At 49.9% G+C, this 27166-nt stretch overlaps 1 protein-coding gene across 1 annotated transcript; it reads left to right on the top strand.

Moving 5' to 3' along the window:
* The first annotated feature begins 7593 nt into the window (after positions 1-7593).
* BB_R333_JSM7053BR (Fer-1-like 4) lies at positions 7594-21087 on the top strand. Its single transcript, NM_001169010.1, is given in 6 exon segments — positions 7594-7615; positions 7705-7805; positions 7883-8020; positions 8118-8234; positions 20574-20701; positions 20883-21087. Coding segments are annotated over 6 exon segments (711 nt in total).
* The last annotated feature ends 6079 nt before the right edge of the window (positions 21088-27166 follow it).

Raw genomic sequence — 27166 nt, 5'->3', positions numbered from 1 at the left:
ATGGCGTAGGGTGGGGGGCAGAAAGAGGGTAAGGCTGGGCAGGTAGGGAGTGGACTGGGAGTTTGGCATTGTGTGGTGATGTGCAGTGGAGGTGTGCCCTGGGGAAGCAGGATTGCTAGGTCTAGCTGGGGTCATGAGAGGAGGCACTGGGGCCCTGACATGCCTTCTTCACATGCAGGCACCCGGGGCAGCCCCTGGTGAGGTCTGTGCCAAGCTGGAGCTCTTCCTGTGGCTCGGCCTGGGCAAGCAAGCCAAGGCCTGCACCTCTGAGTTGCCCCCGGATTTGCTGCCCGAGCCCTTGGTCGGACTGCCCTCCAGCCTACACCGGGACGGTGAGTGCAGAGGGTGGGCAGGGCAGGTATAAGGCCCACCTCGATCTCTGCCCAAGGTGGGGGGCTCAGTCAGGGGACTTCAGTGGTTCCCCTGAGCAAACATGATACCTTCCTTGCCCCTTACCCCAGACTTTAGCTACTTCCAACTCCGGGCTCACTTGTACCAGGCCCGAGGTGTGCTGGCAGCAGACGACAGTGGCCTCTCGGACCCCTTTGCTCGAGTCCTCATCTCTACCCAGTGCCAGACCACACGGGTGAGGGCTGGGATGACATGTGGGTGGAAGGGACCCAGGAGACAAGTTAGGGTGGGTCTGAGCTTTCCCCCAAGGCCCCTCTCCTCCCAGCCTGGGTTTGCAGAGCAGTGTATCAGGATGGGGTACTAGATGGCCCTAATTTAGCAGGTGATGTAGAACTGGAGGTCTCAGGAGTCGTTTTCTGGGGTTGACTTTAGGCCTGGACTCTGAGGGCAGCCAATTGCAATGGGTAGGCAGGGCTGGGAGGGGCCGGCTGCAACACCATCTGAAGATGCTTTCATCTTCTCACATCTCACTCTTCTTGTGACTAGCATTTACTTGAAGTATTCTTTCAGAGCAGAGGTGCTCACATGGCATGTGTGTTGGGAGCCTTCTCCTGATATCTGCTGCTACCCGCTTGTCTGGCCCCCAAGGTCCTGGAGCAGACGCTGAGCCCTCTGTGGGATGAACTCCTGGTATTTGAGCAGTTGATTGTGGACGGGAGGAGGGAGCATCTGCAGGAGGAGCCTCCATTAGTGATCATCAATGTCTTTGACCACAATAAGTTTGTGAGTGTGGCCTGGGCCCTCCCTGGGTTCCCGGCCAGGAGTTTCCCCCTTGATGCCTACCTTCCCTGGCTCCTGAGCCTCTTCCCCTTTGTCTTCACTGCGCTGATCCCCCTAGGGCCCCCCTGTGTTCCTGGGCAGGGCACTGGCTGCCCCGAGGGTAAAGCTGATGGAGGACCCATACCAACGCCCAGAGCTTCAGTTCTTCCCCCTGAGGAAGGGACCACGGGCAGCCGGAGAGCTCATTGCTGTCTTTGAACTCATTGAACTGGACTACAGTGGCCGACTTGAGGTCAGCATGCCCTGGCATGGCTAGCACAGGCTGTCAGCCCAACTTGTTAGTCCATCAGGCCATCTAGCCCCAGGGAATATAAAACATAAGGGTGTCCCAGGACCAGCCTCCAGGTCTCTTATCCCCAGAGAACACAGACTATAGGTTTGTCCTGAGGTCACCTCATTGGACCACTTGACCCCAAGGAACATTGCAAGTATTCATGTGCTAGGTTCACCTTGTTGGGCCATCCTGCATGCCTCAGACACCCTGCTCCCTTCCTGCATGAAGCTGCTTCCCGAGACCCCCTCCCTTCAACCAATTCAACCTTGGTTGGTTCCCGAGCATTTATACTTCACCAGCACCTCTCCATATCCCCTCCCCACACCTAGGCTTTTCCTCCTTTGGCCTGATTCCTCTTTGCCATCTGACTGTTTCTCTCCTACAGCCCTCAGTGCCCAGTGATGTGGAGCCCCAGGATCTGGCACCCCTGGTCGAGCCCCACTCTGGACGCCTGTCCCTTCCACCCAATGTGTGCCCAGTGCTCAGGGAGTTCCGTATTGAGGTAGCATCAGGCACTCAAAGCCCCCTTGTTCCCCCACATCTGGGTTCCCATTTGTCTGGTGCAGGCCCCTGAATCTACACATCCTGACCCCAGGTGCTGTTCTGGGGTCTTAGGGGCCTTGGTCGTGTGCATCTGTTCGAGGTGGAGCAGCCCCAGGTTGTACTGGAGGTGGCTGGGCAACGTGTGGAGTCTGAGGTCCTGGCCAGCTACCGTGAGAGCCCCAATTTCACTGAGCTTGTCAGGCATCTGACAGTGGTGAGGCCATGGGCTAGGGGACAAGGGGGGCAGAATAATGAAAGAGGGCAGTGGATGGTGACTTTCTGGCTGGTTATCTTAGATGATCCAAGGGTCAGCCAACTCTCTATAATGGGCCAAATAGTAAATATTTTCGGCTTTGAGGGCCATCCAGTCTGCTGCAACTACTCAACTCTGCCATCAGAGCATGAAAACAGCCATAGATAATTGTAAATGAATATTTACAAAAACTGACAGCAGGTCAGACTCTGTCTATGGGCTGCAGTTTGCTGATTCCTGGATTAATTCATGGACTTGTGGTGCTCTCTAGGCGTTACTGTTATTCAGACCTCTTGAACAAGCCTCCTTGATTAGTTTCTGTCTATCTATTATTGAGAATAGGGTATTGAAATCTCCAACTATTACTAATGAATTGTGTATTTCTCTCTTCAATTCTATTACTTTTTTGTTTTTGTACTTTGAGGCTCTGTTGTTAGGTGCATATATGTTTATAATTGTTATATCTTCTAGATGAATCGACTTTTTACCATTATAAAATATCTCTTTGTCTCTGGTAATATTTTTTGTATTAAAGTCTGTTTTCTCTGGTGGTAAACTACTCCAGCTCTCTGATTACTATTTGCATGATACATTTTTTCCTATGCTTCGTCCTTTATGTGTCTTTGAATCTAAAAAGTATCTCTTAGACAGCTTGGAGTTGCATCTCTTTTTTTAATCCAATTGACAATCTCTGTCTTTTGATTGGTATTTAATATGATCACATTTGATGCTATGATTGATATTATTGGTTGAATTTACATCTGCCATTTTGCTCTTTGTTTTCTATGTCTTGTGTATTTATTGTTTCTCTTTTACTGCTTTCTTTTGTGTTAAATAGATGTTTATTATATTTTTATATTAGTGTACTATTTTAATTTGTTGATTTTTACTTAGTAGTTGCTCTAGGGATTACAATATGCATACTACTATTTCACAATCTACTTCAGATTAATACTAATTTAATTCCAGTAAAATATACAAACTTTTCTGTGATATAGCTCTATTCTTCCTCTCTCTTTTGTGCTAAAATTGTCACATATATGTGTATATATGTATATATCTACAAATACATAAAATAAACCCATCAATACAATAGTAAAATTGTTTCTCTTAGGATCCATTGATAGATACGGAATTCCATATATATATGGCCTTTAACCATAAAATGGCCTTTAACCATAAAATAAAATAAACCATAATACATATTTTAAGACAGAGTCTCACTCTGCCGCGTAGGCTGGAGTGGTGCGATCTCAGCTCACTGCAACCTGTGCCTCCCAGGTTCAAGCTATTCTCCTGCCTCAGCCTCCCAAGTAGCTGGGATTACAGGCGCCCACCACCACACACAGCTAATTTTTTTTTGTATTTTTAGTAGAGACAGGGTTTCATCATCTTGGCCAGGCTGGTCTCGAACCCCTGACCTCAAGTGATCTGCCTGCCTTGACCTCCCAAAGTGCTGGGATTACAGGCGTCAGCCACCATGCCCAGCCAAAAAATATATATGTGCGTGTGTGTGTATGTGTGTGTGTGTATGTGTGTGTGTGTATGTGTGTGTGTGTGTGTGTATATATATAGGTCTTTTGCTCTGTCACCAAGGCTGGAGTGCAGTGGCACAATCTTGGCTCACTGCAACCTCCACCCCCTGGGCTCAAGTGATCCTCTCACCTCAACCTCCTGAGTAGCTGGGACCACAGCTGTGCACCACCATGCCCCACTATTTTTTTGTATTTTTGGTACAGATGGTATCTTGCCATGTTGCCCAGACTGGTCTCGAACTCCTGAGCTCAAGCAGTCTGCCTTCCTCAGCCTCCCAAAGTGCTGGGGTTACAGGCGTGAGCCACCACGCCCAGCTTCTGACAGTACTTTGTAGGCTCGAAAGTACTTATGTTTCTATTATGTCATTTGATACTTACAACAGTCTTTTGCATCCAGTATTGTGTCCCTTTTTTTTTTTTTTTGCTCTTGTTGCCCAGACTGCAGTGCAGTGGCGTGATCTTGGCTCACTGCAACCTCCGCCTTCTGGTTTCAAACAATTCTCCTGCCTCAGTCTCCCAAGTAGCTGGGATTACAGGTGCCTGCCACCATGCCTGGCTAATTTTTGTATTTTTAGTAGAGACGGGGTTCCACCGCGTTGGCCAGGCTGGTCTCGAACTCCTGAACTCATGATCCACCCGCCTTGGCCTCCCCAAGTGCTGGGATTATAGGCATGAGCCACTGCGCCCGGCCTGTGTCCCTTTCTTAGCCGGGAAACAGGATGAGAAGGCAGTGGTTTACCAGAGATTACGTAGTGAGGCTATGGCAGAGCTGGGCTTAGAATGCAGGTTTAGATGTATTTTTTCCCTACCTGTGTCTGTGGCTGCCTTTCCCTCTTCCCCAGGTCTTCAAAGACACAGTTCCTCTCTTCCACCCCCAGGACTTGCCGGAGCAGCCTTACCTGCAGCCCCCACTCAGCATCCTGGTGATTGAGCGCCGGGCCTTTGGCCGTACAGTCCTTGTGGGTTCCCACATTGTCCCCCACATGCTGCGATTTATATTTCGGGGTCATGAGGATCCTCCTGAGGAGGAAGGAGAGATGGAGGAGACAAGGGATATGATGCCCAAGGGACCTCAAGGTTAGGAACCTTCTCCTTCAGGACCACCAGACAAAAGCGCCTCTGATTCCTGGTGGACATGGCTCCAGAGGGCCCTCCAATGGGGTGTGGAATCTGACTTCTATTTGCCCAGTCTCCTCATGCTGCCATTTTCCCCCTCCCAGGACAGAAGTCCCTGGATCCCTTCTTGGCTGAAGCGGGTATATCCAGACAGCTCCTGAAGGTGATGGGGTAGAGGAGATAGATGGGGAAGGGGCTGGCAGTACTTAGGATGGTGCTGGGTTAGAGAGACAAAGTCTGTTCTTCCTCAGCCTCCTCTGAAGAAGCTCCCACTAGGAGGCCTCCTGAATCAAGGCCCTGGACTGGAGGAGGACATCCCAGATCCGGAAGAGCTGGACTGGTGGTCCAAGTACTACACGTCACTGCAGGAGCTCCAGGGGCAGGTGGGGGCAGAGAAGGGTCCCAGAGAGGGGCTGGGGTGTAAATGATAAAAAGAATGATATCTTAGCTGGGCATGGCAGTGCGCACCTGTAGTCCCAGCTACTCAGGAGGCTGAGGCAGGAGAATCGCTTGAACCTGGAGGCAGAGGCTCCAGTGAGCTGAGATCATGCCACTGCACAACAGCCTGGGTGACAGACTCCGTCTCAAAAAAACAAACAAAAAACAAGAATGATCTCATTGAAGGTGGAGCTCTACAGTTTTTCAGAGCTCTTCATTGCAGTCCTCTTTTCTTCACAATTCCAGAAGCTGGGGATTATTAACTCCATTATCTAGAGCTGTGTTGTCCAACAGAGATAATACGAGCCACATACGTAGTTTTAACTTCTGTAGTAGCCACATTAAAAAAAAGTAAAAGGGGCCGGGCGCAGTGGCTCACGCCTGTAATCCCAGCACTTTGGGAGGCCGAGGCAGGTGGATCACAAGATCAGGAGATTGAGACCATCCTGGCCAACATGGTGAAGCCCCATCTCTACTAAACATACAAACAATATTAGCCAGGCATGGTGGCGGGCGCCTATAGTCCCAGCTACTCAGGAGGCTGAGGCAAGAGCATGGCGTGGACCCAGGAGGCGGAGCTTGCAGTGAGCCAAGATTGGGCCACCGCACTCCAGCCTGGGTGACGGAGCGAGACTCGGTCTAAAACAAAAAAGTAAAACGAAACAGGTGAAATTAATTTTAGTAATATATTCAAAATATTTCAAAGCTGGGCACAGTGGCCCACACCTGTAATCCCAGCACTTTGGGAGGCTGAGGCAGGCAGATCACTTGAGGTCAGGAGTTCGAGACCAGCCTGGCCAACATGGTGAAACCCCGTCTCTACTAAAAATACAAAAATTAGCTGGGCGTCGTGGTGGGCACCTGTTAATCCCAGCTACTCTGAAAGCTGAGGCAGGAGAATCGCTTGAACGTGGGAGGTGGAGGTTACAGTGAGCCAAGATTGTGCTCCAGCCTGGGTGACAGAGTAAGATTCTGTCTCAAAGAAAAAAAAATCATTTCAACAAGTAATCATAAAATTTCTGAGATATTTTACATTCTTGTTTTTTGTACTAAGTATTTAAAAATTCAGTGTTTATTTTATACTTATAGCACATCTTTTTCTTTTTTCTTTTTATTATTATTATTTTTTGAGACAGAGTCTCACTCTGTCGCCCAGGCTGGAGTGTAGTGGTGCAATCTCAGTTCACTGCAAGCTCCGTCTCCTGGGTTCATGCTATTCTCCTGCCTCAACCTCCTGAGTAACTGGGACTACAGGCGCCCGCCACCATGCTCGGCTACTTTTTTGTATTTTTAGTAGAGACGAGGTTTCACCATGTTGACCAGGCTGGTCTTGAACTCCTGACCTCAGGTAATCTGCCCGCCTCAGCCTCCCAAAGTACTGGGATTACAGGCGTGAGCCACTGCGCCTGGCCCCTTCGTTTCATTTTTAGAGATGGGGTCTTTATCTGTTGTCCAGACTGGTCTCAAACTCCTTGGTTCAAGTCATCTTCCCACCTCAGCCTCCCCAGTAGCTAGGACCATAAATACATACCATCACACTCAGCTAATTAAAAACTTTTTTTTTTTCCTGGGTGTGGTGTTTCATGCCCGTAATCCCAGTACTTTGGGAGGCTGAGGTAGGAGGATCACTTGAACCAAGGAGTTTGAGAACAGTCTTGGGAACACGGTGAGACACCATCTCTACTAAAAATGAAAAGAAGTAGCTGTGCATGCTGGTGGTCCCAGTGACTCAAGAGGCTGAGGTGGGAGGATCGCTTGAGCCTAGGAGGTTGAGGCTGCTGTGAGCCATGTTCACACCAACACACTCCAACCTGAGCTACAGAGCAAGAGCCTGTCTCAAAAATAAATAAAAATTAAAAGGCATTTATCTCATAGAGACAGGTTCTCACTGTGTTGTTCAGCCTGATCTCGAACTCCTGGCCTCAAGCAGTCACCTCAGTCTCCCAAAGTGTTGTGATTCCAGGCATGAGCCACCAAGCCTGTCCACTTACAGAACATCGCAATTCAGACTAGCCACATTTTGAGTGCTCGGTAACCACGTGTGGTTGATGGTGACCACCCTGGACAGGGCAGGACTGGATGATAAATTGAAACTTTAAAAATGCAAGTGGCATACACAGTGGGAACTTGAATGAAGGCTTCCCAACTCTCTTGGAAAAGGGGGTAGGCTAAGGAGTTGAAGGGGATGGGGAAGAATCTCTGGATCTGCTCTTTAATTTCAGCACAACCTTGATGAAGACGAAATGGATGATCCTGGAGATTCAGGTAAGAGATTGGGCTTTTTGCTCTGGTTCCATCTGCCCATCTCCTGCCTACCCAGATATTTCTGACTGGGGCATTTTTGTTGTTTCCAGATGGGGTCAACCTCATTTCTATGGTTGGGGAGGCCCAAGACCAGGGTGAGGCTGAAGTCAAAGGCACTGTGTCCCAAAAAAAAGCAGTTGCCACCCTGAAGGTGACTGGGTACTGGGAAAAGGAAAGTCTCCTTTGGATTCTGGACATCGGGCTGTCACTGAAGTCCTTGCCTTTTAGATCTACAACAGGTCCCTGGAAGAAGAATTTAACCACTTTGAAGACTGGCTGTATGTATTTCCTCTGTACCGAGGGCAAGGGGGCCAGGATGCAGGTGGAGAAGAGGAAGGATCTGGACACCTTGTGGGCAAGTTCAAGGTGCATTTGGGGAAGGAAAGCAGAACCAGGGAGCCCAGGTGGGGATTCAGAAGGACAATTCTCTTATCAGAGCCCTTTCTGTCTCCCCCCAACTCAGGGCTCCTTCCTCATTTACCCTGAATCAGAGGCAGTGTCATTCTCTGAGCCCCAGATCTCCCGGGGCATCCCACAGAACCGGCCCATCAAGCTCCTGGTCAGAGTGTATGTTGTAAAGGTGAGTCTCCATAGCCCTGGCATGCCTCCAACTATAGCTAAGGTAATGTACACGAAACCTACAGAAGGAAGGCTTTGGGAGGAACCTCGGGATCACAGAGTTCAAGTTCTTCATTTTTTAGGTGAGAAATCTTAGCCACAAAGTTAGGAGATCCCCTAGGGTTATAAAGCATGCTCATGGCAGAACCAGAATTGGGAGTTGGTCTCCTGACCCCTGTTTGTAGTTCTAGTCCTGTAGAATGGGGAGTATAATTCTAGGATGAGAGCAGGGCTGAATCTCAGGCTTCAGAAGGCTTGTTACCAAATACCTTTGTCTAACTTTGTCCATTGATGCAGTTTTCATACTGAGTTCAGTAGGGCCTTGAAGTATTCTTAAAGATATCTCAGGGCCGGTCACTGTGGCTCATGCGTGTAATCTCAGCACTTTGGGAGGCCAAGGCGGGTGGATCACGAGGTCAAGAGATCGAGACCATCCTGGCCAACCAACTTGGTGAAACCCATCTCTACTAAAAATACAAAAATTAGCTGGGCATAGTGGCACATGCTTGTAGTCTCAGCTACTTGGGAGGCTGAGGCAGGAGAATCACTTGAACCCGGGAGGCGGAGGTTGCAGTGAGCTGAGATCATGCCACTGCACTCCAGTCCAGGGGGCGACAGAGCGAGACTCAACTCCAAAAAAAAAAAAAACAAACAAACAAGAGGGTGAGTGGCAAAGAGATGGAACGAAAGGGGGAAAGGGGTCAGGGTTGTGAGAATGAGGACAAAAATGGCACTTCTCAGAGTAGATCTTTTTGTATACCCCTGACTCTTAGAACTATAGCAATGTTTCACATGCCCCCACAATAGACAAAAAATTAAAACCAATCATAGTGCTGAGGCAACCTAACATGGAATATGAACACTAACTGTACTACAAATATGTATACAAATATACATATGGAATATGACCCTTGCTGTACTACAAATGAACAATATAACCACACTGAAGGAAGTGAAGAACAAAACCAAGTAACTCTGGAAAACAGTAATTTGACAGGGTTCTATAAAACTAAACATGGACCTGGTGCAGTGGCTCACGCCTGTAATCCCAGCACTTTGGGAGGCCAAGACACGAGGATCACCTGAGCCCAGGAGGTCAAGACCAGCCTAGGCAACAAAGTGAGACTCAGTCTCTACAAAAAATTTAAAAACTAGCTGGATGTGGCTGGATGTGGTGACTCATGCCTGTAATGCCAGCACTTTGGGAGGCTGAGGCAGGTGGATTGCCTAAGTTGGGTAGATCGCCTGAGGTCAGGAGTTTGAGACCAGCCTGGCCAACAGGGTGAACCCTGTCTCTACTAAAAATACAAAAATTTGCTGGGCATGATGGCATGTACCTGTAGTCCCAGCTGTTTTGGAAGCTGAGGCAGGAGCATTGCTTAAAGCTGGGAGGAGAAGGTTGCAGTGAGCCAAGATATTGCCACTGCACTCCAGCCTGGGTAACTGAGAGAGACATCATCTCAAAAAAAAAAAAAAAAAAAAAAAAAGGAAAAAAGTGTGATGTGGTGGCATGTACCTTTGGACCCAGCTACATGGGAGACTGAGGCAGGAGGATCACTTGAGCCTAGGAGGTTGAGGCTGCAATGAGCCATGACTGTGCCACTGCACTCCAGCCTGGATGACAGGGAGAGAGCTTGTCTTACAAACAAAAACAAAACAAAAAAACAACTAAACTAAAGACAGCTGAACATAAATGCTGTAATCTAGTTAGAAGTATGTGTTAGCAATTCTGAAACTACATTATGTGTATACTGGTATACATGAATAAGTAAACTATATTGTAGATAATGAGAACCAGGTTTCTTACTGTTGGAGAAAGAAGTTACAAATAAGGAAAGGGGATTAAGTGAATGCTGTGATATTAGATCAGAATCAGAAGTATCTGTATAAACTCATGTTTTAAAATATACACAGATGGAAAGATACAGAAATATAGACCTATGTATGTATATGTGGATTATGTTATTAATGTTCACTATCTCTGTCTGCTGAGAAGGCCTAGAAGCAACAACATCATAGTAGCAGTGAGCACACCGGGTGCCCAGATTTTGGTTTCTAAACACCATTATTTAATAAAGGGATTGAGGACTCCTTGGAGAAGTGTTTGATTCTAGGACTAGGGCTGGGAAAATGTAAGTCAAATCTGGAGCATCTTGTGGGGCAGGAGTAAGGAAGTGCTCAAAAAAGGATGGGGGCTTAATGAAAGAATGAACACAGCCAACCTGAAGGAGCTCCTAATGGTTAAGACTTGAAAAACTGGGGAAACAAAGTAAGTAATGAGGCTGGGCGCAGTGGCTCTTACATGTAATCCCAGCACTTTGGGAGGCTGAGGCAGGCAGATCACCTGAGGTCAGGAGTTCAAGACCAGCCTGGTCAACATGGTGAAATCCTGTCTCTATTAAAAATACAAAAATTAGCTCGGTGTGGTAGCACATGCCTGTAATCCCAGCTACTCAGGAGGCTGAGGCAGGAGAATCATCTGAGCCTGGGAGGTGGAAGCTGCAGTGAGCTGAGATTGTGCCACTGCACTCCAGTGTGGGTGACAGCAAGACTCTGTCTCAAAAAAAAAAAAAGGTGGCCAGGCACAGTGGCTCATGCTCATGCCTATAATCCCAGCACTTTGGGAGGCTGAGGTGGGTGGCAGATGGCCTGAGGCCAGGAGTTTGAGACCAGCCTGGCCAACATGGTGAAACCCTGTCTCTACTAAAAATACAAAAATTAGCTGGGCGTGGTGGTGGGCACCTGTAATCCTAACTACTTGGGAGGCTAAGGCAGGAGAATCACTTGAACCTGAGAGGTGGAAGTCACAATGAGCCAGGATCATGCCATTGCACTCCAGCCTGGGTGACAAAAGCAAGACTTAATAAATAATAATAATAATAATAATAATGATAGTATGGGATATTCAGCCATTTTTTCTTCTTCTTTTCTCTCTCTTGCCTTCTGTTTTTTTTTGAGACAGAGTTTCGCTCTTGTTGCCCCAGGCTGGAGTACAATGGCACCATCTCGGCTCATTGCAACCTCCACCTCCCAGGTTCAAACAATTCTCCTGCCTCTGCCCCCAGAACAGCTGAGACTGCAGGCATGTGCCACCATGCCCTGCTAATTTTGTATTTTTAGTAGAGACAGGGTTTCTCCATGTTGGTCAGGCTGGTCTTGAACTCCTGACCTGAGGTGATCCATCTGCCTCGGCCTCCCAAAGTGCTGGGATTACAGGCATGATGAGCTACCGCGCCCAGCCTGCCTTCTTTTTTTGTTTTTGTTTTGAGATGGAGTCTTGCTCTTGTCGCCCAGGCTGAAGTGCTATGGCACAATCTTGGCTCACTGCACAATCTTGGCTCATTGCAACCTCTGCCTCCTGGGTTCAAGTGATTCTCCCACCTTAGCCTCTGGAGTAGCTGGGACTTAGGCACACATCATCATGCCCGGCTAATTTTAGAGATGGGGTTTCACCATGTTGGCCAGGCTGGTCTTGAAGTTTTGACCTCAGATGATCCACCTACCTCAGTCTCCCTGAAGTGTTGGGATTACAGGCGTGAGCCACTGCACCCAACTCTCTGTCTCCTCCTAATGCTCCCATTATATGTATGTTGGTGACTTAATGGTGTTCCACATTTGTTTGAGGCTCTATTTCATTTTTTTTTTCTCTTTTCTCTCTGTTCTTCAGCTTGCATAATCGCTTTTGATCTAGTTTCAAGTTTGCCAATTCTTACTATTGAGCCTCTCTAGTGACTTTTAAATTTTAGTTATTGTACTTTTCAACTGCAGAATTTTCATTTGGTTCTTTTAAAAAAATTGTATGTCTTGGCCAGGCACGGTGGCTCATGCCGGTAATCCCAGCACTTTGGGAGGCCGAGGCGGGTGAATCATGAGGCCAGGAGATTGAGACCATCCTGGCTAACATGGTGAAACCCCGTCTCTACTTAAAAAATACAGAAAGTTAGCTGGGTGTGGTGGCACGTGCCTGTAGTCCCAGCTACTTGGGAGGCTGAGGCAGGACAATTGCTTCAACCTGGGAGGCAGGGGTTACAGTGAGCTGAGATTGCACCACTGCACTCCAGCCTGGGTGACAGTGAAACACTGTCTCAAAAAAAAAAAAAATGTATATCTTTATTGATATTCTCTATTTGATGCAACATTATCATCATACCTTCCTTTACTTCTCTAATCAAGCTTTCCTTCAGTTCTGTGAACATATTTACACTGGCTACTTTGAAATACTTTCCTGTCTGCTGGGTGCGGTGGCTCACGCCTGTAATCCCAGCACTTTGGGAGGCTGAAGCGGGCGGATCACAAGGTCAGGAGATCGAGACCATCCTGGCTAACATGGTGAAACCCCATCTCTATTAAAAATACAAAAAAGGCCGGGCGCGGTGGCTCAAGCCTGTAATCCCAGCACTTTGGGAGGCCGAGACGGGCGGATCACGAGGTCAGGAGATCGAGACCATCCTGGCGAACACGGTGAAACCCCGTCTCTACTAAAAAAAAAATACAAAAAACTAGCCGGGCGAGGCGGCGGGCGCCTGTAGTCCCAGCTACTCGGGAGGCTGAGGCAGGAGAATGGCGGGAACCCGGGAGGCGGAGCTTGCAGTGAGCTGAGATCTGGCCACTGCACTCCAGCCCGGGTGACAGAGCCAGACTCCGTCTCAAAAAAAAAAAAAAAAAATACAAAAAATTAGCCAGGCGTGGTGGCGGGTACTGTAGTCCCAGCTACTCGGGAGGCTGAGGCAGGAGAATGGCGTGAACCCAGGAGGCAGACCTTGCAGTGAGCCGAGATTGTGCCATTGCACTCCAGCCTGGGCAACACAGCAAGACTCCATCTCAAAAAACACACACACACACATACACATACACACACACTTTCCTGTTAAGTTCATTGTGTTGCTCTCATGGGCATTTTTTGGGGGGTAGATGGAAAAATAATTTTTCTATCGCTTTGCAGGCCTCATAATTTTTTGTTGGAAACGGCATTTTAGATAATACATGGTAACAACTCTGGGTACTGGGGTTTCTTGTTATTTCCTTGTTTATTTGTTTAGTGACTGGCTGGATTATTTTAGCAAAGTCTATTTCCCATCCCCTGTGTTAGATCACTGATGTTGCTACTCTGGGAGGTGCAGCTTTGGATATGCCACTGTCACCCTAGGATGACAGTGGTACTGGCAGGGCCCTCTTGCATTCTTTTCCCTGACCACACCCAGGTAAGCTCTACTGATTGCTCTATGGTTTGCAGTAGTATCCTGGGAGCATAAAATCCTCTACAAATGAATCTAATCAAATGGTGGCTCTTTCCAATGAATACTTTCTGAGGTTAGTGTTTGATATTTGTTTTAACCCCAGGAGAGCTCCTCCCAGCTGTCTTATCCCTTGGCTCTCCCCTGTAAAATAGATACAGCCTATAGTCTATGCTGTATCTTCATTATATCCATGAATCTCCTCCCAATCCCTCCACTACAACATCCACTTTTTTTTTTTTTTCTTTTTTTAGACGCAGTCTTGCTCTGTCGCCCAGGCTGGAGTGCTGTGGCACAGTCTCGGCTCACTGCAACCTCGGCCTCCCAGATTCAAGAAATTCTCCTGCCTCAGCCTCCCGAGTAGCTGGGATTACAGGCGTGAGCCACCACACCTGACCAGAAAACCTTAATAGTCCTATCAGTATTAAAATAAATTGTGTCAGAAACTCCAGACAAAATGGTCTCAGCAGCAGTTTCTACCAAACAGTTATGGATGAAACAATTTTAATCTTACACAAGGCCGGGTGAGGTGGCTCAAGCCTGTAATCCCAGCACTTTAGGAGGCCGAGATGGGCGGATCACGAGGTCAGGAGATCGAGACCATCCTGGCTAACACGGTGAAACCCGCTCTCTACTAAAAATACAAAAACTAGGCCTGGCAAGGTGTGGCTTCGTAGTCCCAGCTACTCGGGAGGCTGGGAGGCAGGAGAATGGCGAACCCGAGGCAGGCGGAGCTTGGCAGTGAGCTGGAGATCCGCCACTGCACTCCAGCCTGGTGACAGAGCGAGACTCTGTCTCAAAAAAAAAAAAAAAAAAAAAAAATCGATGGCTCACGCCTGTAATCCCAGCACTTTGGGAGGCCGAGGCGGCGGATCACGAGGTCAGGAGATCGGTGACCATCCCCTGGCTAACACGATGAAACCTCGGTTCACTAAAATACAAAAATCCTAGGCCGGGCGCTGCATGGTGCCTGTGGTCCCAGCTACTCGGGAGGCTGAGGCAGGAGAGCATGAACCCGAGGCTGGAGCTTGCAGTGAGCCGGAGATCAAGCCACTGCACTCCAGCCTGGGCTGACAGAGCCAGACTCGGGCCCCCAAAAAAAAAAAAAAAAAAACTTACACAAACCATTTCAGACAATATAAAAAGAAACACCCCAGTTAATCCCATGAGGGTGGCATAATCTTGGTGCAAAACCTGAGAATGACATGAGAAAGTAAAATTATAGGCCAGTTTCACTCACAAACATTTATTCCACAGGTATGTTTTGCAATTTTTTTTTTTTTTTTTGAGACGGAGTTTTGCTCTTGTTGCCCAGGCTGGAGTGCAGTGGCGCGATCTCGGCTCACCGCAACCTCCACCTCCCGGGCTCAAGCGATTCTCCTGCCTCAGCCTCCTGAGTAGCTGGGTTTACATGCATACGCCACCACGCCCAGCTAATTTTGTATTTTTAGTAGAGACGTGGTTTCTCCATGTTGGTCAGGCTGGTCTCAAAGTCCCGACCTCAGGTGATCTGCCCACCTTGGCCTCCCAAAGTGCTGGGATTAGCGGTGTGAGCCGCCGCGCCCGGCCTTTCTTGCATTTTTTTATGAGGTACTAGGCAGTGTTCTGGGTACTGCTGACAAAAAGCAGTGAGTAAAACATGAAAACGGTGCCCTCATGAACTTTACATTCTAGTGAAAAGAGATTAACAACAACCACAATCAATAAGTAAATTATATCGCTTAGGGGCTGGGCGTGGTAGCTCATACCTATAATCCCAGCACTTTGGCAGTGGGGGCGGGGGGCGGATCACCTGAGGTCAGGAGTTCAAGATCAGTCTGGTCAACATGGCAAAACCCCGTCTCTACTAAAAATACAAAAATTAGCCATGTCTGGTGGCACACGCCTGTAATCACAGCTACTCAAGAGGCTGAGGAAGGAGGATTGCTTTAACCAGGGAGGCGGAGGTTGCAGTGAGCTGAGACCTCACCATTGTACTCTACCCTGGTCGATAAGAGCGAAACTCCGTCTCAAAACAAAAAAATTATGTATCTTATTTATATGTTAGAAAATTATAAGTGCTGTGGAGAAAAGTGGGAAGTGCTGGGGGTGGGTTGCAAATGGATGGTCAGGGTTGATAGACCTCAATAAGACTTTTTTTTTTTTTTTTGTAGAGATGGGGTCTTGCTATATTGCCCAGGTTGTATCGAACTACAAAGTGCTGGATTACAGGCACAAGCCACCATGTCCGGCTGAGAAAGTGTTAAACAAATACTAGAAAGCTGGGCACAGTGGCTTGCACCTGTAGTCCCAGCTACTAGGAAGGCTGAGATGGGAGGATTGTTTGAGCTTGGGAGGCTGAGCTGTAGGGAGCTGTGATGCCACCACTGCAATTCAGCCTGGGTGACAGAGTGAGACACTGTCTCTCAAACACACACTAGGAGAGGGCCAAGGAGTTATCCACGTGGCTACCTGAGGAAGAAAGCATTCCAGCAGAACAGCTGGTACAGAGGCCATCAGGTGGAACCACCACTCATGTGTGAGGAACAACAAGGAGCCCCTTGTGGCCGTAGAAGGCAGGCAGGATAAATGAGGAACAGGTTTTAGGAATGAAGGCTTCAGAGGAAATGGAGCAGCGATGGGCAGAGGAAGGAGATCATATTGGGTTTTGTTATTCACTTTATTCTGAATTACATGGGAAGCCATAGGAAGGTTCTGAGCAAAGGAGTGCCAGAATATAACTTAAATTTTCTTTCTTTTTTCTTTCTTTTTTTTTTTTTTGAGACAGAGTCTTGCTGTGTCACCCAGGCTGGAGTGCAGTGCTGCGATCTTGGCTCACTGCAACCTCTGCCTTCCTGGTTCAAGCAATTCTCCTGCCTCACCCTCCCAAGTAGCTGGGATTACAGGCGCTCACCACCACGCCTGATTAATTTTTGTATTTTTAGTAGAGATGGGGTTTCACCATGTTGGCCAGGCTGGTCTCAAACTCTTGACCTCAGATGATCCACCTGCCTAGGCCTCTTAAAGTTCAGGGATTACAGGCGTGAGCCACTGCTCCTAGCCTTTATTGTCCTTTTTAAAAAATGAAGGTCAGGTTAGGCATAGCGGCTCATTCCTGTAATCCCAGCACTTTGGGAAGCCAAGGTGGGCGGATCACGAGGTCAGGAGTTTGAGACCAGCCTGGCGAAAGTGGTGAAACCCGGTCTCTACTAAAAATGCAAAAAATTTAGCCGGGCGTGGTGGCAGGTGCCTGTTTCCCACCTACTCAAGAGGCTGAGGCAGGAGAATCGCTTGAACCCAGGAGGTGGGGGTTGCTGTGAGCCAAGACCACGCCAGTGCACTCCAGCCTGGGCGACAGAGTGGGACTCAGTCTCAAAAAAAAAAAAAAAAAAAAATTAAAGTCACCTTAGTGGGTATGAAGTGGTATCTAATTGTGGTTTTGATTTGTTTCCTAAGGACAATGAACAGTCTTCATGTGCTTTTTAGACCATTGCATATCTTGGAGACATGTCTAATGTCCTTTGTCCATTTTTAAATTAGATTGTGGTTTTGTTGAGTTGTAGGAGTTCTTCGAATATTCTGGCTACTAGATTCTTACATGGCTTGCAGATATTTTCTCTCACTTTCTAGGTTGTCTTTTCACTCTATTGATAGTGTCCTTTAACGCATAAGAGATGTTAATTTTGATGAAGTCCAATTTATTTTTATTTCTTTCACTGACTGTGCTTTTTGGTCATAACTAAGAAACCTTTGCAGAATCCAAGGTCGTGAAGACTTTTGCCTGTTTTCTTTTTTTTTTTTTTTTTTTTTTTTTTTTGAGACGGAGTCTCTCTCTGTCGCCCGGGCTGGAGTGCAGTGGCCGGATCTCGCCGTCACTAGCCAGGATGCTCTCGACCTCCCGGGTTTACGCCATTCTCCTGCCTCAGCCTCCCAAAGTGCTGGGATTACAGGCTTGAGCCACCGCGCCCGGCCGACTTTTGCCTGTTTTCTGCTGTGAGTTTGAGTTTTGGCTCTCATGTTTAAGTCGGATCCATTCTGGGTTAGTTTTTGTATCTAGTGTGAGGTGAGGGTCTGACCTCATACTTTTGCACGTGACTGTCCCGTTGTCTCAGCTCCATCTGTTGGAGAAATGGTTCTTTTCCCATTGAATGGCCTAGGTAGCCTTGTTGAAAATCGATTGAACCATAGATATGTGGATTTCTTTCTGGACTCTCAATTCTATTCCACTGATCTATGTTTATGCCACTACTTTACTCCTTTATTACTGTCGCTTTGTACTAAATTTGTGGGTTTTTTTTTTTTTTTGACACGGTCTCACTCTGTTGCCCAGGGTGGGATGCAGTGGCATGATCATGGCTCACTGCGGCCCTGACCTCCTGGGCTCAAGCAATCCTTCCACCTCAGCCCCCACAAGTAGCTGGGACTACAGGCGCATGCTACCATGCCCAGCTAATTTTTTCTATTTTTTAGTAGAGACAGGATTTCGCCATGTTGCCCAAGCTGGTCTTGAACTCCTGAGCTCCTGCCTGTCTTAGCATCCCAGAGTACTAGGATTACAGGTGTGAACCACTGAGCCAAGCCGGCACAGGAAATTAAGGCTTGACTGAATATCTCTAAGTAGGATTTGGAGAGGACAAGAGAGGAAAGAGATTTCAAATAATAAAATTAACATGTAATCACAAGGAGAAAAAAAAGCTTTGCCTTTATGAAGCTTGCATTCTAGTAGGAGAAACAAACATTTACAATAAGTAAATGTTAGTGCCTTAGAAAGGCGTTAAGTGTGGCCATGTGTGATGGTTCAAGCCTGTAATCCCAGCACTTTGGGAGGCTGAGGCAGGCGGATCACCTGAGGTCAGCAGTTCGAGACCAGCCTGGCCAGCATGGTGAAGCCCCCGTCTCTAATAATACAAAAATTAGCCAGATGTGGTGGCACATGCCTGTAATCCCAGCTACTAGGCAGGCTGAGGCAGGAGAATTGCTTGAACCTGGGAGGTAGAGGTTGTTGCAGTGAGCGGAGATCACGCCATTGCATTCCAACCTGGGCAACAGAGCGAGACTCTCTCAGGGAAAAAAAAGCATAAGTGCTATGGAAAATATAAATACCAAAAATATAATCAAATTGGCACGGTGGCTCATGCCTGTAACCCCAGCTACTCAGAAGGCTGAGGTGGGAGGACTGCTTGATGCCAGGAGTTCTCAAGACCAGCCTGGGCAACAGAACGAGACCCAATCTCTAAAAAGATGAAAATATCATCAGAGAGAAAGTATAGATTACTACAACGGAATGACAGTCAGCCCATCAACTTATCTACAGCAACCAAAAGTGCTAGAAGAAAAATAGAAAAATATCTTTAAAGCACTGAGAGAAAAATAACTATCACCCTTGAATTGTATGTCCTAGGAAACATTCATTCAAGAAAGAAAAAAATGAAAGACCTCTTTAGGCAAACAACAATTGAAAAAATTACCCAACAACTTTCAGTCAAGAAACTACACAGGGCTGAAGGTGTAGTGGCTCACTCTGTGTAATCCCAGAACTTTGGGAGGCCAAGGTGGGAAAATCATTTGAGGCCAGGAGTTCAACACCAACCTTGGCAACGTAGTGAGAGCCCTATCTCTACAAACTTCCTTCCTCCCTCCTTCCTTCCTCCTCCCTCCCTCCTCCTTCCTCCCTCCCTTCCTCCACTCCTCCTCCTTCCTCCTCCTCCTTCCTCCCTCCTTCCTTCCTCCCTCCTTCCTCCTCCTCCTCCTTCCTCCCTTCCTCCCTCCTCCCTCCTTCCTCCTCCTCCTTCCTCCTCCCTCCTTCCTTCCTCCTCCTTCCTCCTCCCTCCTTCCTCCCTCCTCCTTCCTCCCTCCCTCCTCCCTCCTTCCTTCCTCCCTCCCTCCTTCCTTCCTCCTCCTTCCTTCCTCCCTCCTCCTCCTCCCTCCTCCCTCCTTCCTTCCTCCTCCTCCTCTTCTCCCTCCCTCCTTCCTTCCTTCCTTTCTTCCCTCCCTCCCTCTTTCTCTCTTTCTTTCTTTTCGAGACAGTTTGCTTCTGTTGCCCAGGCTGGTGTGCAGTGGCACGATCTCAGCTCACTGCAATTTCTGCCCCCCAGGTTCAAGTGATTCTCTTGCCTCAGCCTCCCGGGTAGCTGAGATAATAGGCATGTGCCACCACGCCTGGCTAAGTTTTGTATTTTTAGTAAGATGGGTTTTCTCCATGATGGCTAGGTTGGTCTCCAACTCCTGCTAGTGATCCACCTGCCTTGGCCTCCCAAAGTGCTGGGATTACAGGTATGAGCCACTGCGCCCGGCCCTACACAGGATATAATTTCAAAAGGAGAAACATGACTATTGAACAGTGAAGGAAGCCAGATTTGGTGGCTTATGCCTGTAATTCCAGCACTTTGGGAGACCACGATAGGAGGATTGCTTGAGGTCAGGAGTTTGAGACCAGCCTGGGCAACACAGTGAGACCTCCATGTCTATTAAAAAACATTCATAAATTGGTGGCTCACGCCTGTAATCCCAGCACTTTGGGAGGCCGAGGAGGGCGGATCACGAAGTCAGGAGATCGAGACGCTCCTGGCTAACACGGTGAAACCCCGTCTCTACTGAAAATACAAAAAATTAGCGGGACGTGGTGGTGGGCGCCTGCAGTCCCAGCTACTCGGGAGGCTGAGGCGGGAGAATGGCGTGAACCCGGGAGGCGGAGCTTGCAGTGAGCTGAGATCATACCACTGCACTCCAGCCTGGGTGACAGAGTGAGACTCTGTCAAAAAAAAAAAAAAAAAAAAAAAAAATCATAAATTAAAAAATAAGTCAAACCATATAGAAAGTTATGAGTTGAATAGTAAGTCCCTTATACATCTTTCAAAATATTTTGTTTCATTATACTTTTCGTTATACCTATTTGTATGACTTAACTATTTCATAACTAATTGAAAATAAAAGTCATCTTGTCCAACCTCTCCATTAGCTCCTCACAGTGGGAGACCTCTCCTTGATAACTACTTGCTTTCACATAATGGGAAATTAGGTCTGACAAGGGTAACCTTAGGTTATCATAATGACGTTTCTCTCAGTTCCACTCCATGCTGTTCCCCTAGGCTACCAACCTGGCTCCTGCAGACCCCAATGGCAAAGCAGACCCTTATGTGGTGGTGAGCGCTGGCCGGGAGCGGCAGGACACCAAGGAACGCTACATCCCCAAGCAGCTCAACCCCATCTTTGGAGAGTGAGGCTGGGCCTTGTGGGGTGGAAACGGGGTAGCTGGAGGAGCATCCAGCCCTGTGGCCTTGTGGCAGCTGGCCTAGGGATGGCAAGGGAATGGACAGGGGCTGCTGACAACGCCACCCCCTCCCCAGACCACCTCCTGGAGCATGAAAATGACCTCAGCCCCTCTCCCTCCTTGCCAGGATCCTGGAGCTAAGCATCTCTCTCCCAGCTGAGACGGAGCTGACGGTGGCCATATTTGATCATGACCTCGTGGGTTCTGACGACCTCATCGGGGAGACCCACATTGATCTGGAAAACCGATTCTATAGCCACCACAGAGCAAACTGTGGGCTGGCCTCCCAGTATGACGTGTGGGTCTGGCAGGGCCCACAGGAGCCATTCTAACTTTCTGGCCAAACACATTCAAGCTCACATTCCCTTTTGTGTCTCCAGATCCTATGATTTCATGGAAGGGGACCCTCCCACCCAACGCCACTGCCAACCAAGACAGCTCAGTGGTCAAGACTTGGGCTTGGGAGTGGGATCCTGTAACGAATGCCACTTGACCTGTTTTTTTTTTCTTTTTCTTTTTTGAAATGGAGTCTCGTTCTGTCTCCCGGGCTGGAGTGCAGTGGCACTATCTCGGCTGATTGCAATCTCTGCCTCCTGGGTTCAAGCGATTCTCCTGCCTCAGCCTCCCCAGTAGCTGGGATTACAGGCGTGGGCCACCATGCCCAGCTAATTTTTGTATTTTTAGTAGAGACAGGGTTTCACCATGTTGGCCAGGCTGGTCTCGAACCCCTGACCTCAAGTGATCCGCCCACATCTGCCTCCCAAAGTGCTGATATTACAGGTGTGAACCACCACACCAGGCCCACTTAACCTCTTCGAGCCTCAGTTTTCTCATCTGCAAAACAGAGGTGATAAGATCAGTATCTTCTTAATGGAAGCACCTGGACTACATTTTTGATTTTCGATTTTCATTGTTATTGTAAATGAGGACTAACCTGTCTCCCTTTGGGAGTTTTGAACCTAGACCTCATGTCTTCGTGATGTCACCCCTGCCCCAGGCCCAGGTGTGTCCCCACACCAGCCCCAGCTGATGCATCTTCCTTTTCTGCCTGCAGGGATGGTTACAATGCCTGGCGTGATGCGTTCCGGCCTTCGCAGATCCTGGCGGGGCTGTGCCAACGCTGTGGCCTCCCTGCCCCTGAATACCGAGCCGGTGCTGTCAAGGTGGGCAGCAAAGTCTTTCTGACACCGCCGGAGACCCTGCCCCCAGGTACCAGCCCCTTTCTGTTAAAGCAAGATGTTGGTAGAACAAGGTACAGGAGGCCCAGGTGCCCAGTCTTGTGTGCTCCCCAAAATAACCCATTGTTTCAGCAGTTAGAGGTGAATTTGGTTGAGTAAGGATGAGGTTCTTGGGTGTTAGGGAGCAAACAGTCTTTACTGGTGAGCGTGAGATCCCCCAAAGAGCCAAAGTGGACCCGTAACTAATCAAGTTCCCAGAACGCAGAGGTCCCATAGAGCGTCCCATGTAACAGAATGTGGCTGCAGAATTAAATGGCTGGAGGCTTATTCTTTTTATTTTTATTTTTATTTTTGAGACAGGATATTGCTCTGTCACCCAGGCTGGAGTGCAGCCATCTCAGCTCACTGCAGCCTGGACCTCCCAGGCTCAAGTGATCCTCCCACCTCAGCTCCCCGAGTAGCTGGGATTACAGGTGTGCACCATCATGCCCGCCTGTTTCTTTTTCTTTTGGTAGAGATGAGGTTTCGCCATGTTACTCAGGCTGGTCTCAAACTCCTGGACTCAAGCGATCCTCCCACCTTGGCCTCCAAAAGTCCTGGGATTACAGGCATGAGCCACTGCGCCTGCTCTGGTGGCTTATTCTCTAAATAGGGTCTAGGCAAAGGTGGCAGTACCTCCAATCCCACTGTCCCCTGACTGCTGGCTTTTCACTGGGCAAAAAGTTATAGCAGCTTCCCCCACTTTTTGTGCATTTCAGAGCTGCTCTCCTAGCCCACAGCGCTTTATCCGACAGTGGCTTCCCCAGCTTAGAGCTTCTGTGGCGGAGGAGGGAGGGAGGAGACGTGGAAACTGTGTGGAACCCTAAGCTCACACACCTCTTGTTTCAGGCAGCAGTGGCCCCAAGGTGAGTGGGGACCCTGAAGAGGCCCAGGCATTGCTTGTGTTGAGGCGCTGGCAGGAAATGCCGGGTTTTGGGATCCAGCTGGTACCCGAGCATGTAGAAACACGGCCTCTCTACCATCCCCGTAGCCCCGGGCTGCTGCAGGTAAGGAGGGCTCAGCACCCAGGCCCAGAATCACAAGACTCTCGGAATCCCAGGATACCCACCCAATCCTGGGCCCTGGGCCCCCAGGACAGCCTTTCCCCAAGGTGTCCACCTAGGTGCCACCTGCAGCTCCTGACTATGGCCCCTGTTGCTGGTCCCTGTGTCCCTGCTTGTCCTGGACCTCCATCCTGGACCACACCCTCACCCCTGACCCTAGTCCTACAGGATCCCCACCTCTGGGCACCAAGACTCAGGATGTGGGGTTCCTAACCTGACCCCCTGCAGATCCCTAATATCTGGACCTTGGAACACCAGATATTACTTTTAATCTCAACTTCCCCTTCTGGAACCTCATTTTTTTTTCTTTTTTGAAATGGGGTCTCACTCTGTTGCCCAGGCTGGAGTGCAGTTCCGTGATCTCGGTTCACTGCAGCCTCCGTCTCTCAGGCTCAAGTGATCCTCCCACCTCAGCCTCAGGGGTAGCTGGGATTACAGGCATCTGCTACCAAACCTGGCTAATTCTTGTATTTTTTGTAGAGACAGGGTTGCGTCATGTTGCCCAGGCTGGCCTCAAACTCCTGAGCTCAAGCCATCTACCCTCCACGGACTCCCAAAGTGCTGGGATTATAGGCGTGAGCCACTGCACCCAGCCTGGACCTCATCCTTGAACCCCTAATCTAACCTTGATCCTGGAACCCACACTTCAGACTCCACCTTTATCCTCATCCCCCAGGATCTGCCTGACCCTGTCATTTTGACCCTAGCTCTTTTCTCCACCTGGGGACAAGGCACAGCCTGTGGCCACAGGGCTGTCAGGGAAGGTTGGGAGCCTGACAAGACCCTCCAGCCTGGTCCTGTCCCCCCAGGGATCTCTCCACATGTGGATTGACATCTTTCCTCGAGATGTGCCTGCCCCACCCCCAGTTGACATCAAGCCTCGGCAGCCGGTCAGGTGAGAGTTCTGTCGCCTCCTCCCAAGGCGGATACACGTCTTGGTCTACCTGTACAAGGGTCCTCTGAAAACCTGGGTCCCCAGTGAAGCAGGCAGAGGCTGCTAATCACAGGCTGTCCAGTAGGTGCCATTAAATTCCCTTTTATTCATAAGCCATTGCAAGTTGAGTGTCTCTTGTAAACTGACTCCAAGTACCTTTTGGTAAGCCCCCTTCCCACCTGAGCTCATCTGAGTGGAGTTCTGTGTGGGGCACAGCCACGTCACACAGGCTGAATGCAGATGCTCGGATACCAGCAGCCTGTCACTTTCTGCCTCTGGGCTCTGCTTTCCTTGGTGTCACTCTCAGGGAGCCCTCTGCAGTCTGGGGGCAAGGTGGCATCTAACAGTGTGAGGCTTACATCTTTTTTTTTTTTTTTTTTTTTTTTTGAGACGGAGTCTCGCTCAGTCGCCCAGGCTGGAGTGCAGTGGCCGGATCTCAGCTCACTGCAAGCTCCGCCTCCCGGGTTCACGCCATTCTCCTGCCTCAGCCTCCCGAGTAGCTGGGACTACAGGCGCCCGCCACCTCGCCTGGCTAGTTTTTTGTATTTTTTAGTAGAGACGGGGTTTCACCGTGTCAACCAGGATGGTCTCGATCTCCTGACCTCGTGATCCGCCCGTCTCGGCCTCCCAAAGGAGGCTTACATCTTAGCCAGGCCACCTGAGCGGAAACAAACACCTCTTTCCCAGTTACAGCAAAAGCCTCAGGGCTGACTCAGTAGACCAGCTTGGGTCAAATGCTGTGCCCTGAACCAATCATTGTGGCCAGGGGGCTGTAATACTGGAATCGGCCAGTCCAGGGATGTCTCCCCCACCCTGCCCAGCCAGGGAGGGAGGGGCCTGCCCCACCAGAATCCCATAGATTGACCGTGGTGGTGGGGAGGGGTGGTTGGGGCGGGGGCGGGTCACCAGCAGAAAATCACGGTGCTGTCAACAAATGAGGGGAAGTTGATGCTGGGCTGGAGAAAACAGCTACCCAGGCAACCCCATGGCAGCCAAGGACAGGGCTACATGAGGGTAGGGTCCAGAGTGTCACAGCCCTCCTGTCCCTCAGGCACTGTACGCTCACTCTCGTCCCCCGTCTCTCATCCTCCCTCTTCTCCCTGCAGACTGGCTTTCTCTGTTCACTCACTTTTCTACATCCCCAAACTCTGGCTTGTAGTGCCTCCAGCTCTGCATCTGATGCCACACCATGCAGTGGTACAGGGTCCTGATTCCAAATTCACAGGAAGGAGAACCTTGCTGGCCCAGCAGACCATTCCTGATGTCATCTGCTGTGGCCAGGGTGGTCAGTGACACCTGGGGCTGTCCCTTCATGGGACCACAGGCATTGGATTCCCCTGCTGGGCACACAGGTGCCCAGTGACTGTCAGTGGGCCAGGCCCAGGTCCCTCCTGTTTCCTGCAGCCTCTTTCAGGGCCCCGCTCGAGAGTCTGAAGCCACCCCCTAATGTGCCCCGCAGCTATGAGCTCAGAGTTGTCATCTGGAACACGGAAGATGTGGTTCTGGATGACGTGAATCCACTCACCGGAGAGATGTCGAGTGACATCTATGTGAAGAGGTAGACTGCAGGCCAGGTGGGGCAATGGCAGTGCACTAAGGGGGGACTGTAAATGGGTGTGGGCCCTCGGGCTGAGTCCAGAGCCCGGTCCCCAGGCCCTCCGTGGTGCTGAGAGCTGGGTGAGGAGTGGGTTCTCCGTGTAGCTCCAGCCCTGACACTCACCCAACCCGGCCCCAGCTGGGTGAAGGGGCTGGAGCATGACAAGCAGGAGACAGATGTTCACTTCAACTCCCTGACTGGGGAGGGGAACTTCAATTGGCGCTTTGTGTTCCGCTTCGACTACCTGCCCACGGAGCGGGAGGTAAGCGTCCGGCGCCGCCCTGGACCCTTCGCCTTGGAGGAGGCCGAGTTTCGGCAGCCCGCAGTGCTGGTCCTGCAGGTCTGGGACTATGACCGCATCTCCGCCAACGACTTCCTTGGTATTGCACTGCTTAGCCTTCCCCACCCTCAGCCCCTGCCTCCAGCCCTCACCTCTGTCCCCTGGTTCCCTACTCTGACCCAATCTTGAATCAGGATTTTGGACCCGAGGTCTGAAACCTTTGCTTTCTGGCCTAATTACTGAGTTAATTGAGCCCAGACCACAGTAACCTCCATTCCCACCAAGTCTCTGATTCAACTCTGATTTGACCCTAGCTTGTCACCCTGACACTGACTCCACAGCCTCTGCTCCTTGACACTCTGCTCCCAACCCTTGGCCCTCTTCCACTGGGGAGTGGCAATGGGTAGACCGCTGGGCTGTGGTTTGGGTGGTCCATAACTGTGGCCTGACCACACACTGCAACTTTCAGATGCCCCAACTTACAACCTTGGTGTGTTGCCTCCTCACCCCTGGCACAATGAGACTCTGATCCCATGCCTAACCCGGTGTGCTCTGGACTTGCAGGATCCCTGGAGTTGCAGCTACCGGACATGGTGCGTGGGGCCCGGGGCCCCGAGCTCTGCTCTGTGCGGCTGGCCCGTGATGGGGCCGGGCCGAGATGCAATCTGTTTCGCTGCCGCCGCCTGCGAGGCTGGTGGCCGGTAGTGAAGCTGAAGGAGGCAGAGGACGTGGAGCGGGAGGCTCAGGAGGCTCAGGCTAGCAAGAAGAAGCGAAAGCAGAAGAGGAGGAGGGGCCGGCCAGAAGACCTGGAGTTCACAGACACGGGTGGCAACGTGTACATCCTCACGGTGGGTGCCCATGGCGGAGGCCAGGCTGAGCTGGGGCCTGAGCCGGCCCTGTGCTCCCAGTGATGCAGGAGTGTCTTTTTTAGGGCAAGGTAGAGGCAGAGTTTGAGCTGCTGACCGTGGAGGAGGCTGAGAAACGGCCGGTGGGGAAGGGGCGGAAGGAGCCAGAGCCTCTGGAGAAACCCAGGTGAGTCAGGCACGGGGGCCGGGGCCACAGCCTGGGCCGATGGGGGAGGCGGGGGTGCCCAAGGGGCCACCTTCTCATCCTGACACCACCCTTCTCCTCAACAGCCGCCCCAAAACTTCCTTCAACTGGTTTGTGAACCCGCTGAAGACCTTTGTCTTCTTCATCTGGCGCCGGTACTGGCGCATCCTGGTGCTGCTGCTGCTACTGGCGCTGCTCACCGTCTTCCTCCTCCTGGTCTTCTACACCATCCCTGGCCAGATCAGCCAGGTCATCTTCCGTCCCCTCCA

This window comes from Papio anubis, chromosome 16 (assembly GCF_008728515.1).
Source record: "Papio anubis isolate 15944 chromosome 16, Panubis1.0, whole genome shotgun sequence".
NCBI classification, from domain to species: Eukaryota; Metazoa; Chordata; class Mammalia; order Primates; family Cercopithecidae; genus Papio; species Papio anubis.
The sequence above is the reverse complement of the archived record's forward strand: the minus strand, read 5'-3'. Positions and strand labels throughout refer to the sequence as shown.